The following is a 14795-nucleotide window of genomic DNA, read 5'->3' as shown; positions in this document are numbered from 1 at the left end:
ATGGGGAGGTAAACAACAGCATAGGGAATATAGTCAATAATATTATAATAACTAATGTATGGTAACAGATAACTGGACTTATCATGCTGGTCATTTACTGATGTGTATAAATGTTGAAATGAATATAATATTTTATGTCAAATACACTTCAATAAAAAAAATCAGTTGTGTTTACATACACTAACAGTCTAAAAAAGAAAACAATTCTATTTATAATAGCATCAAAAAGAATAAAATTCTTAGGAATTAACCCAACCAAGGAGGTGAATGCCATATGCACTGAAAACCAAAAAGACATCACTGAGCCTTTTGTGGCCATTTCTGAAGTGCCAGCAGCCAAAATGAAGTTCAAACTTTGTGACTTTTGACCTGAGCAAGAACCATAAAAGGCATCTCAAATGCACCTTCCCACATGCTCAGGAAGAGTATGTCTTCCCCTCTTTCCAAAGAGCTGAGACTGAAGTACAACGTTTGATCCATGCCCATCTGAAAGCATGATGAAGTACAGGTTGTGTGAGGACACTACAAAGGTCAGCAAATTGGCCAAGTTGTCCAGGTTTACAGGAAGGAGTATGTCATCTACATTGAGTGAGTACAGTGAGAGAAGGCGAATGGCACAACTGTCCATGTGGACATTCACCCTAGCAAGGCGGTTATCACTAGCCTGCAAAAGATCGCAAATAGATCCTTGAACGTAAAGCCAAATCTTGCCAAGTAGGAAAGGAAAAGGGCAAATATAGGAAAGAAACAATTGAGAAGATGCAGGAATAAAGTAATCTTATATATGATTGTTCTATCCTATAGGGGAAAAAGATAAAAAACATTGCTGAAAGAAGTTAAAGAAGATGTAAATAAATGGAAAGACATCCCGTGTTCATGGATTGGAAGACTTAATATTATTAAAATGTCAATATTATCCAGTGCAATCTACAGACTCAGTGCAATCCTTATCAAAATCCTAATTTGTTTTTCAGAAATAGAATTATCCATCCTAAAATTCATATGGGAACTCAAGGGGCTCCAAAATGCCAAAACAATCTTTAAAAAGAGGAAAAGAGTTGGAGGTGTCACATTTACTCATTTCAAAACTTACCACAAAGCTACAGTAATCCAAATGGTGTGGAACTGACATAAAGATAGACACATAGACCAATGGAATAAAATAGAGAACTCCCAAATAAACTCTTGCCTATATAGTCAATGATTTTCAACAAGACTGGCAGGATTATTCAATGGGAGAAAGGACTGACTTTTCAACAAAGGGTGCTGGGAAAACTGTATATCCACATGCAAAAGAATGATGTTGGACTCTTACCATATTCAAAATTGCCTCAAAATGGATCAAAGATTAAAAGGTAGGAGCTAAAACTGTAAAAGATTACAATTTTAAATACATAGTGCTGAAAGCTGCTTTCATGTTCTAGAAATGTAATTGGTCTCAAGAAGAAAATTGACCTTTGATTTAGGAAAACATATTAACGTACTTTTTCATTATGAGAGAAATACTCAGTAGAGGCTGGTGGAAGTCACATGTCTCTGTGAAACATATAGTGATAATATTTTATTATAAAACATTTAATGTACTAAAGGTTTTAATGTTTTCTTTATCACATGTCTTTGGATGTGATCTTATGCCTATTCATCCAGAGATACTTATTGTCTTGGGGAACATTTGGATTTTTATCACAGAACTTCAAAGAGAAACAATTCCAAAACAGAATATTGACAGATAGAGCAAAGTCATTGTCTTGAAGGTCAGACGTTGGTAAGAGAAAAAGAGGTTTCTGAAATTCTTGGTTTTAGAATTTCAGGCTTGGCTTGGTTTTTAGAGTTTCTTGCTGAGTGTGCATTTTAGGCTGGGACCATCTTCTTTTGGAGGTGAGTAGTCACTGGCCAGTTCTGTGTTTCTGAGATCTTTTTTTTTTCTTTTTAAAGATTTTATTTATTTATTTGACAGAGAGAGACAGCCAGCGAGAGAGGGAACACAAGCAGGGGGAGTGGGAGAGGAAGAAGCAGGCTCCCAGCGGAGGAGCCTGATGTGGGGCTCGATCCCAGGACTCTGGGATCGCACCCTGAGCCGAAGGCAGACGCTTAACAACTGAGCCACCCAGGTGCCCCTGTGTTTCTGAGATCTTAAAAACATCAAAACTCTCCTTTTTCATCCTTCTACTACCTCCACATAGGGCTAAAACCTATAGGATCCTGTGTGGTTGTTCGGACCTACCCATTCATATTCTAGAGTCCCAGGGACTGCTTTGTCCCTAGTTTGTTAAAGACATTGTCTCTGGTTACCTTTCTTTGCTATCCCAATTGATTTGTTTTTGTGATGACACTTGGGACAATTAAAAAACTCTACAACCATTATCACCTTCTTGTATTCGTAACATTTGGCAAACTGAACATTACTTTAAAAGCTAATGTGAAGACAAAAGGAAAACTAACTAAAATTTAAAAGGAAACTCCAACGCTGTAAAACCACTTAATTCAACATATAAAGTGACAAGAACTTGGGACTCCTGGGTGGCTCAGTCAGTTAAGCGTCTGCCTTCAGCTCAGGTCATGATCCCAGGGTCCTGGGATGGAGTCCTGAGTTGGGCTTTTTGCTCCACAGGGAGCCTGCTTCTCCCTCTGCCTGCTTCTCCCCGTGCTTGTGCTCTTTCTGTCTCTGACAAATAGATAAATAAAATCTAAAAAGAGAAAAAGTGACAAAAACTTTATAAATTTAAAGAATCAAGTTTTTGGTAAATTGGTAAAATTGGAAAATTGTGATTTGGTGAATTAATTTCTGATTGGTTGGCCATCCGGTGAGTTAATTTTTATTTTTGTATTATAAAAGTTTTTAAGGATTTTATTTTTAAGTAACCTCTACACCCAACATGGGGCTCAAACTCACAACCCTGAGATCAAGAGTCAGATGCTCTACCAACTGAGCCAGCCAGGCACCCCGGTGAATTGATTTTTAGAAAGTTGATCTTTAGTAAATTGATTTTCAAGGTGGTCATGGACAGGGTAGAATTGGCCTGGATTCAAGGGCCGCAGTCCTGGCGAAACAAGCCCAGGATCAGGTGGCAAGTGCATCAAGATCTGAGGGATATACTTCAAGAGCCAAGCTGTGCTGGGGCCCATCAGTGGGGAAGGTGGCTGAGCTCTGTTGCCTTTGCCAAGGAGAACTGATCACCAAGTAGACTAGCCACAGAAACTTTGATAATTGAGGGAGAGAGGGCAGAGGCCAATGATCAAGGTGATACTGAAAGCAGAGAACCATCAGAAAAGAGAAGAATGCCCCTCAGACACAGCTTCCCACAGTCATAATGTTATACAAATTTACCTTCTGTCCCAGGATGTCTTTCAAGAAAGAGGGAAGGAGAAGGGGAAAGAGGAGAAACCCTGAAAGACTTGGCTTTTTCCAAAGGAGAGATGAATCTTTTCAAAACTATCACTTTTAAATGGGAAGAGCTGCATCTGTACCTTTAAAAGGCCAGTTTGGGTTTTTCCTACTATCATTTGGAATTGTTGCTCCAGAGTATAATGAGACCAGTCATATATATATACACACACATACATACAGTCATATATATGTATATATATATATATTTAAAAAGTTACTCTTTTTCACATGAGTTTTAATTTTTATATTTCAAACTATCTACAGATACAAAGAAAGAATGATTTTAGCATATGTGCTGCCAAAACAAGAACAAAGAGTGATTTTAGCTTAAAATTTTTAGTTTGTTCCCAGGAGGTAAGAGGTTTAGGATTTAGAGAAGTCAAAAAATGGGAGGGGAAATTCTATGGGAAGCAAGCAGCTTCCAGCAACACGACTGAAGTTCAGCCTGAAAACATGGCCAATAAGACACCTGCTACGGTAGAAAGCAGCCTCAAAATGGCTGAAACAGTGTGCCCAGAGCAGGAAGTTGGAACAAGGGATACTGAGCACCCGGCATATGGAAACTCAAGCTTGTATCACTTCTCTGTCCAGGAAATTCTGGAGAGAGAATTAGACCACTTGAATTCCTGAAATTATCTGGGTTGGAACTATTTAATTAATTACTTAGAAAGGGTCATCGCAGAAAGTTGAAGACCATATGAACATTCATATTGCACAGTAACATAATGGCTTTGATGCTTCTTTCTTTTCACGTCATAATTAGCTGTTTATAGTTTTCCTGATAAATGGAAAGATCTGGGATAGCAGGAACCATAATTGTGGTCCCAGAGTCTAGCACAGTGCCTGAAGCGAAATAGACTAAAAGTAGTTAAATACATATATACATAAAATAGATCTAGGGTCCAGAATGGAAACAGTGAAGGTAAGATCGCCCTCTGGTGGAATCTCTAGGTGGTCACAGTCGCCCCTCCCCGCCCCACTCCCGGGGCAAGCGGACTGCTAAACTGAAGAATCTAAGAAACAATTGAATGGTTAATTGGTAGCCAAACGAGAGCAACCAGAGCAGGACTGTCCAATAGAAATGTAATGAGAATTACATATTCAATATCAAGTTTTCTCATAGCCACTTAAAAAAAGTCATAAGAAACAGTGAAATTAACAATATATTTAAAAACCCAACATACCATGGGACGCCTGGGTGGCTCAGTCGGTTAAGCATCCTCTGCCTTCGGCTCAGGTCAAGATCCCAGGGTCCGGGGATCCAGTTCCGCATCCTTGCTTCTCCCGCTGCCTGCCACTCCTCCTGCTTGTGCTCTCTTTCTCTCTCCCTCTCTCTCTGACAAATAAATAAATAAATAAATAAATAAATAAATAAATAAATAAAATCTTAAAAAAAATAAAAATTAAAAACTCAACATATCCAGAATATTGCCAATTAACCATCAATCAATATAAAAACAATTAATGAGATTATATATATTTGTATATATAATTTTAAATATATATAATACATATATTTTTTATAAAGTCTACAAAATCCAGTGGTTTACTACTTATAGTATATCTCAGGACTGGCCATATTACAAGTGGTCAATGGCCATATGTGGCAGGTGGTGACTATATTGGACAGCACAGTCTTGGAAGGGGCCGTGTCCTGTTCTTTTCTGTGTCCTCAGGACATAGCAGGTGTTCCCTAAATATGTGTTTAATGAATAATATCTCCTAACACCTACCTCAACTTATTATTATGCTCCAGAAAACATGATGGATGAAACTAGGTTTATCTCAAAGTCAGTGTTTTAGACAATCTAGAGTAACTGATTTTATGTCATATTCGAAGATCTCAACATCTGTTGAGCCTGTACTTATTTTCAGTATTTGTTTCCAGTACTGGAATATCTCTCTCTAGAGCCACTGGTATTCACTTCATTGATTTTTTTAAAAGATTTATTTGAGAGAAAGAGAGCAAGCACGCGGGCACATGCGCGAGTGGCGGGGGGAGGGGCCAACGGAGAGGGAGAGAGTCCCAAGCAAACTCCGCGCTGAGCACAGAGCGGGATGCGGGTCTAACTCACCACCCTGAGGGGCGCCTGGGTGGCACAGCTGTTAAGCATCTGCCTTCGGCTCAGGGCGTGATCCCAGCGTTATGGGATTGAGGCCCACATCAGGCTCCTCTGCTATGAGCCTGCTTCTTCCTCTCCCACTCCCCCTGCTTGTGTTCCCTCTCTCGCTAGCTGTCTCTATCTTTATCGAATAAATAAATAAAATCTTAAAAAAAAAAACAAAACTCACCACCCTGAGATCAGACCTGACCCAAAACCAAGAATCGGAAGCTTAACCGACTGCGCTGCCCAGGCGCCCCCACTTCATTGATTTTTATGTTATCATCTATTTATTTATTTGAAAAACATTTATTTAATACTGTGCTAGCAACCGGAGGAGAGGGGGAAATTATATAGTAAATGAACACAAGCCCTTGGCATTTCTATATGGGGGGATATTATAGGAAAATAATGGAGAGACCTGCTTCCTGTCAGGATAAATCAACATGTGTTCTTTGTTCCTGACCCTAAAAACCAACCCTGGAGAAGCCGTGGAGGGAAACCCTGGGGAATCCCTAGGGACGCTGTCGGTTGTGTTAGCGTGGCTTGCTAAGATTCATTAGAGGCAGCCTGCTCTTGCTCTCCCCCATCGTTGCACTTGAACAATTATTGCCTGCCCCATAATGCAAAAAACAGGGGCAAGATCCTGATTGCTCATACAGTGGTAGAAGGCTGCGGAGAAAGTCTTAGGTTGAAATCCCTGCTGGAGCGGGGAGGTGTTAGGACAATAGATTCACCTGAGACCAGAGTCATTCTTCTGCACTCGGTCTACCACACTCGTCTACCAGCTTCAGGGTTGGCTGACTCAGAGATAGGCCTGGCCCCTCCCACAGCTTCGTATCCCAAAGCCCTGACCTGAACTGTTACCAGTAAGGTGACACCAAAGGGTGGTAATTGGTTTTGTGCTGTGCTAGAACTTGGGTCCTTCCCTCTCTTTACATTCATGATACTGACATAGATGGGCACCCAAAGGCCAAAATAATAACTCCCTCCCTTTGGGGAGTTTCACACCTAGAAAGAAAAACAATAGGCCCATATGTGTCCTTAAAGAAGTAACAGAAAATATAGAATAGCCCCCTTAATGAGCAAGATAAATTCATTAAAAAATAAAAGCTATTATAATATGAAGAAAGGTAGGGAATACAGGGAAAGCTATATAGAAGTTCTAGGCATGAGAAAATATGAAACTCAAAATAAAAATCCCACTAATGGGAATAAATAATGGGAGAGATACAACAGAAAAATAAGTAAGTGGGAGGACTGCACTGAAGAACTCTCCTAGAGTAAAAGATACAAGGAGGAAGAAATTGAAATAGAGAAGTCAAAAGAGACCGGGGAGAAAAGTGTCCAAATAAGGATAACAGGAATTTCATAAAGAGAAAAAAAACAGAGGGGGAAAGATTTACAAAAATAAAGAGGTGAATTCCCAGAATGAAAATACACAGGGGATCCGTAATATCCTATAGCAAGAGAAGGAAAAACTCATTTTAGATACGATATTTACAAATTTTAAATTTAGATAGAAATTTAAATGTAAATTTAGATACAAATTTAGATACAAACTTCAAAGATCAAGGCAATGAGAAAATTTTAAGATTCCAGAGAGAAAGACTGCTATCAGATTTCCTAGCTACAACACTGATGCAAGAAGACATTGGGATGCTATTATTTAAAATATTAAAGAGAGGGACACCTGGGTGGCTCAGTTGGCTAAGTGTCTGCCTTCGGCTCGGGTCACGATCCCGGGGTCCTGGGATCGAGTCTCGCATTGGGCTCCTTGCTCGGCGGGAGCCTGCTTCTCCCTCTGCCCGCCGCTGACCTTGCTTGTGCTCTCTCCCTCTCTCTGACAAATAAATAAATAAAAATCTTTTATATATCTGTATATAAAAGAGAAAAAAACCTTGGCGAGGTGGGGCCACAGGCGCTCCCCGGCCACCGCACTTGAGCCCAGTGAGAACACCAAGGGCAGGTTCTTTTTAATTTTATTCTAGCCCTTTACTCACAGGAATTTTAGATGTTGAAAACATTCCCTACGCGCGGGACTCAATATTGTGTGGTTCATTAGGATCTGTTGTGGCCGGCCTTGGACATTTTTTGTTAACTAGCAGAATGAGAAGATCATGTGATGTTGGAGTCAGAGGATTTATCTTGGTGACTTGAGCATGCTGGTTCCACTGTGGGTATAATTATGCAAAGCAAAGATGCCAGGAAAGAATTGCCAGAAAAGGAATTGAAAATCAGATTTTACATGAAAGCACCCACCTTGACCCTGAAAGAAAACGAAACAAGGGCAACAGCAGCAATTGAGCAGGTATCAAGCACCGAAAACTCAAATACCACTGGAGTCAGTGTGAACGGAACTGAGGTCAACTCCATTAAACCTTTCAATCTAGTAAATAAAGTGTGTGTTAGTTGTGAAAGAAAGGAAGAAAGAAAGAACCATTAAACTTAGAATTTATTTTTTTAAAGATTTTATTTATTTGAGAGAGAGAGTAGGGGGAGGAGCAGCGGGGGAGGGAACAAGAATCTCAAGCAGGCTCTGCGCTGAGCTCAAACCTCACTCACTCGGGGCTCAATCCCAGGACCGTGAGATCGTGACCTGAGCTGAAAAGCAAGAGTCAGAGCCTTAACCAACTGAGCCACCCCGGAGCCCCTGAACATAGAAATTAATCCATAGCTAAACATTATTCAAAAATGATGCTATAAAAAAATATTCTCAAGCATACAAAACTTCAGAAGATTTGCCACAAAAATACTCAAAACATATTTGGAAGAACTATTCCAATAAGAGAAAAATATGTCAGAAGGTGCCAAAAAGGATGAGAAATAAGTTGACCAAACACCTTGGTGAAGGAGGGGAAGTATATGAATAATTTGAAAGCACGCTGAAGTTCTTCTCTGGTCAGAGGGAAGATCGGCAAGGTAGATAACACTTTCTTTTTAAAGACAATGAAGGAAAGGAAACTTAAAAAACAGAAGTATTGAAATAAATAAAATATTAGAAACAAGTTCAAATATGTCAATAATCACAATAAATAGAGCTGGGATGGGGCGAAGAGAGTGCTGTGTGCTCCCCAGAGCACTACATCTTCCTGAACGCACAGCTAAAATGCATTTTTCCAGCCTTTTGTACCCTGGCAGGGTCTTTGTTTAATTCTTGCCAATGGAATGTGGGTAAAAACGGCATGTGGTTTCTGGTCCAAAGCTGTAAGATCTTCTTAAGATCGTTCCGCAGGCTCCCTCTTGTCTGCAAGGCTGGAAGCATAGTTCTTTGCAGTAATGGTGGTGCTCACTTAGGGAATGCGCTACTAGCCCGGGTCTCCTGGTCCTACCCTTGAGAAGGCTACTCTAACTCAAGTCAGGATGGAACCCAGGAATCTGTATTTTTTAAATTAAATTAAATTTATTTTATTTTTATTGTTTAAGAAAGAGAGAGAGAGAGAAGGGGAGGGGCAGAAGGAGAGAGAGAATCCCAAGCAGGCTCTATGCTCAGCACGACTCAAGGGCTTAATCTCATGACCCTGAGATCATGACCTGAGCCAAAATCAAGGCAGATGCTTAACCAACTGAGCCACCCAGGTGCCCCAGGAATCTGTATTTTTAACAAACTCCCCAGGCAATTCTTCTGTGTAGCCAGGTTTGGAGCCATAGACTCAGATGATGTCTTAGTTCCCTTCCAATCTGAAAATCATTTATCTCATGATCTTTCAGAAATTGCCTTCAGATATTTGGTTAGACTTTTCCTTATCTGGAGAGATGGTTAACTTTATACACATTTTTCGTATTGGACCAAATTCTGCCCATGCCTCCCATTGGCTAAGCTCAACCAGAAGCCAGAGGGTAGGGAGATGCTGTCCACATGGGTCAGCCCGCAGGCAGCATGGACAAGGGTGCCCAGAGGGCCTGGAGGGACAAATGGAAGTAATCCATTACCCTCTGCCCTCCTTAGAACAGTCCGCTGAGGCTCCTTAGAGTTCTTCCTTACCCCAAACATTTCTGACAATTACACATATTTTTTTCCTCAATGAAATAAATATTTTCCAAAGTGATTTAAAGGTTTTTAAAAAGATTTTAATTCTACTGTGCATTCATTATCTCCTTTTAAAAGTTTCTTAGTACAGTTTATATTATTTTTTGCCTCCAAATTTGTCTGCAAAAACTTACAGGGAGACTGGGATTCTCTACACCACAGATCAAGATAGAGGCTTTGTTTGAGCTCAGTTGTGTGGTTCTCTGATGGCCTTTTCTCTCCCTTCAGGGCGTCTCTTCTTGGAGTTTGTAGTAATGGTTGATTTAAGCCCCTGCCACCACCCAAACAGAAACCTCCTTTTGACTCTCCCGTGGAGCAGACCTCCCTGACGCAAAGACGGCCTCTCCCACCTTCTACCGAGGCTCCTTACTTCTTTACCCAGCAACAGCTACGCGAACGCAGAGGACGTCTCTGATTGGCTGAATACAGCAGGGGTCTTCCCCACCCTAGAGGTGGTTTCCTTCCTCTTTCCTTTACCTCCGACGGCGGCCCCACGCTGAGAATTACTTGGTTAAAGCATCAGGGCAATGGTCTTCAATGGGGGTCTAGTCCTGGGACTCCACAGCTTGATGAGCCTCCTGAGCCCGCACGAAGCTGGGGCCATCAAGGGTGAGTGCTGAGGGGTCGGGTGAGGAGAGGAGATGTAGGGTCACAGTACAGACCGGAGATTGCTCTCCTTCTCTGGTTTGTGGGCAACTTCCTTTACCAAGAGAGCCCCCCCGCCCCGCCCAATCTCTCTCACGTCCGTCATGTCCACTGCGGACCTAAAATACACTGGCGCAGCCCAGTCCAGCCGTGCCAGCTGCAGGTTCAAACATTCTAGGCTCAGGTGCCTCCCCAGTTCTTTCCTTTTTTCTGAGACCCAAACCTCCAGCCTCCTGCCTCCCAGCACAGTGATTTCTCTGCCACTTCCTGGCTATTCAAGTCCAGTTTTATTGCAGGGTTTATCACCATGTGGATAGCTAACTGTTCATCCGTGGTAATCTTGCTCTAGACATGAGCCCCTTGTGTGAGGGACCCACAGCTGGTTCGTCTGTACTTCCCTGGGGCCTGTCGTCGTGCTGGGCACGCAGTAGTTCCTTAACGGCTGTTGAACATATAATTTCATAGAATTCTAAAGGTCCCTTACCGATTAGCGTCTAACCCAGATTTCCAAAAAACTGAGCCTCAGTTATGGAAAGAGACATGTTTGATCATAATCCGAGGTGAAAGAGTCAGAGCATAAACTAGACTTGAACTTTGGGCTCCTTTTCCAGTGCTCTCGGCAATACCTCAGGCTGCCTTTTCCTATCTGTTTGGTCTCTGTCACAGATCTCAATTCTTACTTCTGTCAGCCATCATCTGTGCTCCCCTCACGCCCACCTACACTGCGTCTCTGTGCCCCAGGCTCCACTTATGCTGCCATCCTTAATCATTTTCTCTCATCCCACCCCCTCATACCACTCATCTCACACACAGGACCTCATAGTGTAACTAGAGCTGATGGTCATGGCTACCCTTTAACTTTGGGAATCCCAAGCATGATTTTAGGCAGCCTCTCTTCTTCCTGACCTGGTGTGCCAGACTGCACTCGTGTCTCTGTTCCTGCCAGTGTGTTAGGCTTTTGCCTGTTTCCCTCTGTCCTTTCCCTTCTACCCCCCAGCAACCCTTCCACTGTCCAAGGACCAGGTCAACAAGTCAGCTATTCCCACAGAGAACCCAGGATGGGGCATAGGCTCAGAGATTCAACATATCACATGCTTTAGATGAGACTGATACATTTTCTTTTCTGTCTCTGAACCTAAACTCACCCAATACAGCTGATCACATGGGCTCCTATGGACCAGCCTTCTACCAGTCCTATGGTGCCTCGGGTCAGTTTTCCCATGAATTTGATGGGGAACAGCTGTTCTCTGTGGACCTGAAGAAGAGGGAGACCGTGTGGCGTTTGCCTGAGTTTGGCAACTTCGCCTACTTTGACCCACAGAATGGGCTGGCCAGCATCGCCATGATCAGAGCCCATCTGGATGTCTTGGTGGAACGCTCCAACCGCACCAGAGCCACCAACGGTACTCACCTTTCCTCTCCTAACTCCCTCCCCTACCCCGTGTTAGGCAGGGGAGGTCTAGAGAGCTTCTGCCCACCTCACAGGCCTCCATCTACTCTGGCACGCCTCTCTCTCAGCCTCTGTGACCATTGTATTCAGCCCCTTTCTTTTCCAGGAGGCTCTAGATCTTCCCAGACCCCTTCAGCACCCTCTTCCTCCTCTTCCCTCTTGAGGACTGACCCTTGCACCTGGACGCCCCCTCAGGGACCTGTCAGATACAGGAGTCCCTGGTGCCCCCCCACACCCCTCAGCCTCTTCTCCCTCTGCCCTGCTCCCACCCCAGCTGTTACGTCCCAGAGCATCCCCTGCCTGCAAATGGCTAAATAGGAGGAAATGTCCCTCAATGTCAGTCCTAATCAGGCCCAGCTACAGGGATGAGCCTTTGGGATTCAGGGCCTCATTCTTCCTAGTGCCTCCGAGGGTGACTGTACTCCCCAAGTTTCGAGTGGAGCTGGGCCAGCCCAACGTCCTCATCTGCATTGTGGACAACATCTTCCCTCCTGTGATCAATATCACCTGGCTGCGCAACGGTCAAATAGTCAGCGAGGGGGTGGCCCAGACCAGCTTCTATTCCCAGCCTGACCATCTGTTCCGCAAGTTCTGCTACCTGACGTTCGTGCCCTTTGCAGACGACATGTATGACTGCAAGGTGGAGCACTGGGGCCTGGAGGAGCCGCTCCTCCGGCACTGGGGTAGGAGCCCCTCCCCAGCTCCCTCTGCCCAGACCCATGTTTCCTTTACTCTGGAATCCTTTCGCTGTACCCCCTGACTCTTCCTTTCTCCCCCAAGAGCCCCAGGTGCCTCTCCCAGTGCCAGACACCACTGAGACTCTGATCTGTGCCCTCGGCCTGGCTCTCGGCCTCGTGGGCACCATCCTCCTCATCAGAGGCATGTGCTTGTCCAGCGCCCGCAGGTACAGAGGCCCCAGGAGTCTGGGGGCAGGAGAGTGGGCGGCTCTGAGCAGAATGGGGTGGAGGATCATTCTTTGGGGAGCGCTGGGGTCAGAGAAGGGTGACGTCGACAAGTAGCAGGCAGAGAATAGAAGAGCAGAGGTGATGAGGGGGTGAGGTTTTGGGAAGGTGGGCGATCAGAGATAGGATCCCAGCCTTGTGAGCTTGAACAACCTTGTTCCTATGCTTTTTACCACTTTAGGTAATGAACCTTCTGAGAAAGAAATGTTGTGGGAGACGCTCTATGGATTCCTTGCAAGTTTCTGACAGCCCTTGCATACTCAGTGCCTCAGTCTACTAAGTATATCCTACTGTGCTGACTTCAGATGGGATCAAACTCTGTGCTATAGGTCTCCACTCTTAGACCCGGGACTCATCGCAGGACTTGTGGGGCAGCAACTAGCCCCCTTCGCACCCCCAACACACACACCCCTTTCTTGCTCTACCTGAAGCTCTGGCTGGCAGCAGTACAGTTTTTAATGGTGTTTGTACGGCATCCTTCCTACCACGTCTTGGCCAATTCTCCTAGGGTGTGAGGGATGCTAGGAACCTAGAAGAGGGGATGCCAGGTGATGACCATTGAGCAGGACCATTTCATACTGGGGATTGGCAGCCATCCTCAGGTCAGTGCAGCTATGTCTCGTTCCATTTGAGTCACCCATTGTGTGTTAGTTATGAATGGGCCATTTCACAAGGACTTCATGAAATTTACCTTCTGAATTCAGATTTGCCCCCAAAGGAGTTTTCAGGAAAGGAAAGGTTCGTAGGAATTGTACTCTGGTCCACGTTAACCCCCTAAGGAAGAGGCCATAGGTAACCAGCCATGATCTACAATGACATTTCCTTTTTCTACATTCCCCAGAGTCCCAGGCATGACAAAGAGAGGTCCGAGGCTTGGATATGATGGTTACTTCCTTAGTCTGGGGTTAATCATAGAAGACTTGGTCATGTGTTTAGAGAGAGTTCAGGTGGATCTCTCTTAGTGGTTTTCAAACTGGAATGTACATGAGAATCCCTTGGGAGCCTTTGAAAAAGTACAGACTTCGCCCAGATCTACTGAATTAGAATCTTGGGGGGTGGGGAGAGCGGTAGCAGTCTGCAATTTTTAACACGCTCCAGATGATGCTGGTGCAGCCATGCTGGATTTAGACTGAGGTCTGACATAGCCTGACACAGCCTGATGATCCTAGGAGAGGGAGATTCTTGAGGTTGGAGGTGGTCCAGGAAGGCTTTCTGGAGAACCCGAGTCTTTTCAGGCATAAAAGTTGAGGAAGTTACAGGTAAGTTGAGACAAAAAGTGGTTTGGCATTGTGAGCATTTGGTCCTAGAGAAGAAAAAAACCAAGAGATCATGAAGACACTGTGGATTTCCCAAGAGAGAATAAGTTGAAAGAATGGCCAGAAGAAGACCCTGTTGGAAATGGGGGAGGATCGTCCTAGTCAAGGCTTTTGCCAGTAACGAAACCCTCTTAAAGTGATCACAGATATAAGGAGAGGATATTTACAATAAAGACAGAGGAGTGGTGCCCTGAACTCAAGGGTGGGTTTTAGCCAAGCCTTCCAGGGAACAGAATTCAGAAATGAAAAGCCAGGAGAATCTAGAGAAGCCTCTCTTGCCCTCTCTCCTGGCCAAATGGCCTGTGTTGTCCCTCTGCATGGCAGCTGCATTAGCCACATTATTCTGCCTCTCAGGACTATCCTTTTCAGCTAACACGTCCACCTGCAGCTCCTGATTTTGTACATCACCTCAGCTCTATCCACCCACCAACACCACCTCCCAGTCACAATTTTAAATTCTTGGAAAACCAAATGAATGCCCAAACTTGGGGCAGGTGTCCATCCCAGTCCGATGTACCGTGACCAGAGGCACAAGATCCACAGTACAAACCCCTCTGAGGAGAGGGGTTGGATCATTCTCAGAGAAAGAAGAGTGGGTTGATTCTCAGAAGACACCTCAAGATACGTTTGTCCCCAACATGCCCTGATCTCTGCTGATCTTTTGCTTAAAAGTTAACTTGATCATCCTTGGAAAAGCTGCTTCTCTGATCTCTGTCCGAATGTTTAATAAGGTCATTAAAAGTGTTTTCTTTTGACCAGAAGTGTGTTTTTTTTTCTCGCTATGCATATATTACACAGAAGTCACTGGAACTTCTAGGAACAATTTCAAATCTTTTAGATTTGTGTATCTACCTTCAAAGTCACATTTTTCTTCTAGTTTCAAGTAAACAGTCTCCCATTAA

The 14795-nt window shown here is 43.9% G+C and overlaps 1 protein-coding gene and 1 pseudogene across 1 annotated transcript; both read left to right on the top strand.

Annotated features, from left to right (window-relative positions):
- On the top strand, positions 1–771 carry LOC100464138 (annotated as a pseudogene).
- A 9216-nt stretch (positions 772–9987) lies between these two features.
- On the top strand, positions 9988–14648 carry LOC100464393 (HLA class II histocompatibility antigen, DO alpha chain). The gene is made up of 5 exons (XM_002914368.4): positions 9988–10129; positions 11320–11568; positions 12017–12298; positions 12396–12519; positions 12759–14648. The coding sequence occupies exons 1-5, from the start codon at positions 10048–10050 to the stop codon at positions 12760–12762; spliced, it is 741 nt and encodes a 246-aa protein (XP_002914414.2). The 5' UTR covers positions 9988–10047; the 3' UTR covers positions 12763–14648.
- Positions 14649–14795: the final 147 nt, after the last annotated feature.

The sequence above is a fragment of the Ailuropoda melanoleuca genome, chromosome 5 (genome assembly GCF_002007445.2).
Source record: "Ailuropoda melanoleuca isolate Jingjing chromosome 5, ASM200744v2, whole genome shotgun sequence".
Classification (NCBI taxonomy): Eukaryota; Metazoa; Chordata; class Mammalia; order Carnivora; family Ursidae; genus Ailuropoda; species Ailuropoda melanoleuca.
Note: the sequence above shows the minus strand (reverse complement) of the source record. Positions and strands in the feature narration are given on the sequence as shown.

Coding starts and splice junctions, on each gene's coding strand:
- LOC100464393 (XM_002914368.4), top strand. CDS start 10,048: ATGGTCTTCAATGGGGGTCTAGTCCTGGGACTCCACAGCTTGATGAGC. Junction 10,130..11,319: donor CGAAGCTGGGGCCATCAAGG/GTGAGTGCTGAG, acceptor CACCCAATACAG/CTGATCACATGGGCTCCTAT. Junction 11,569..12,016: donor CCGCACCAGAGCCACCAACG/GTACTCACCTTT, acceptor CATTCTTCCTAG/TGCCTCCGAGGGTGACTGTA.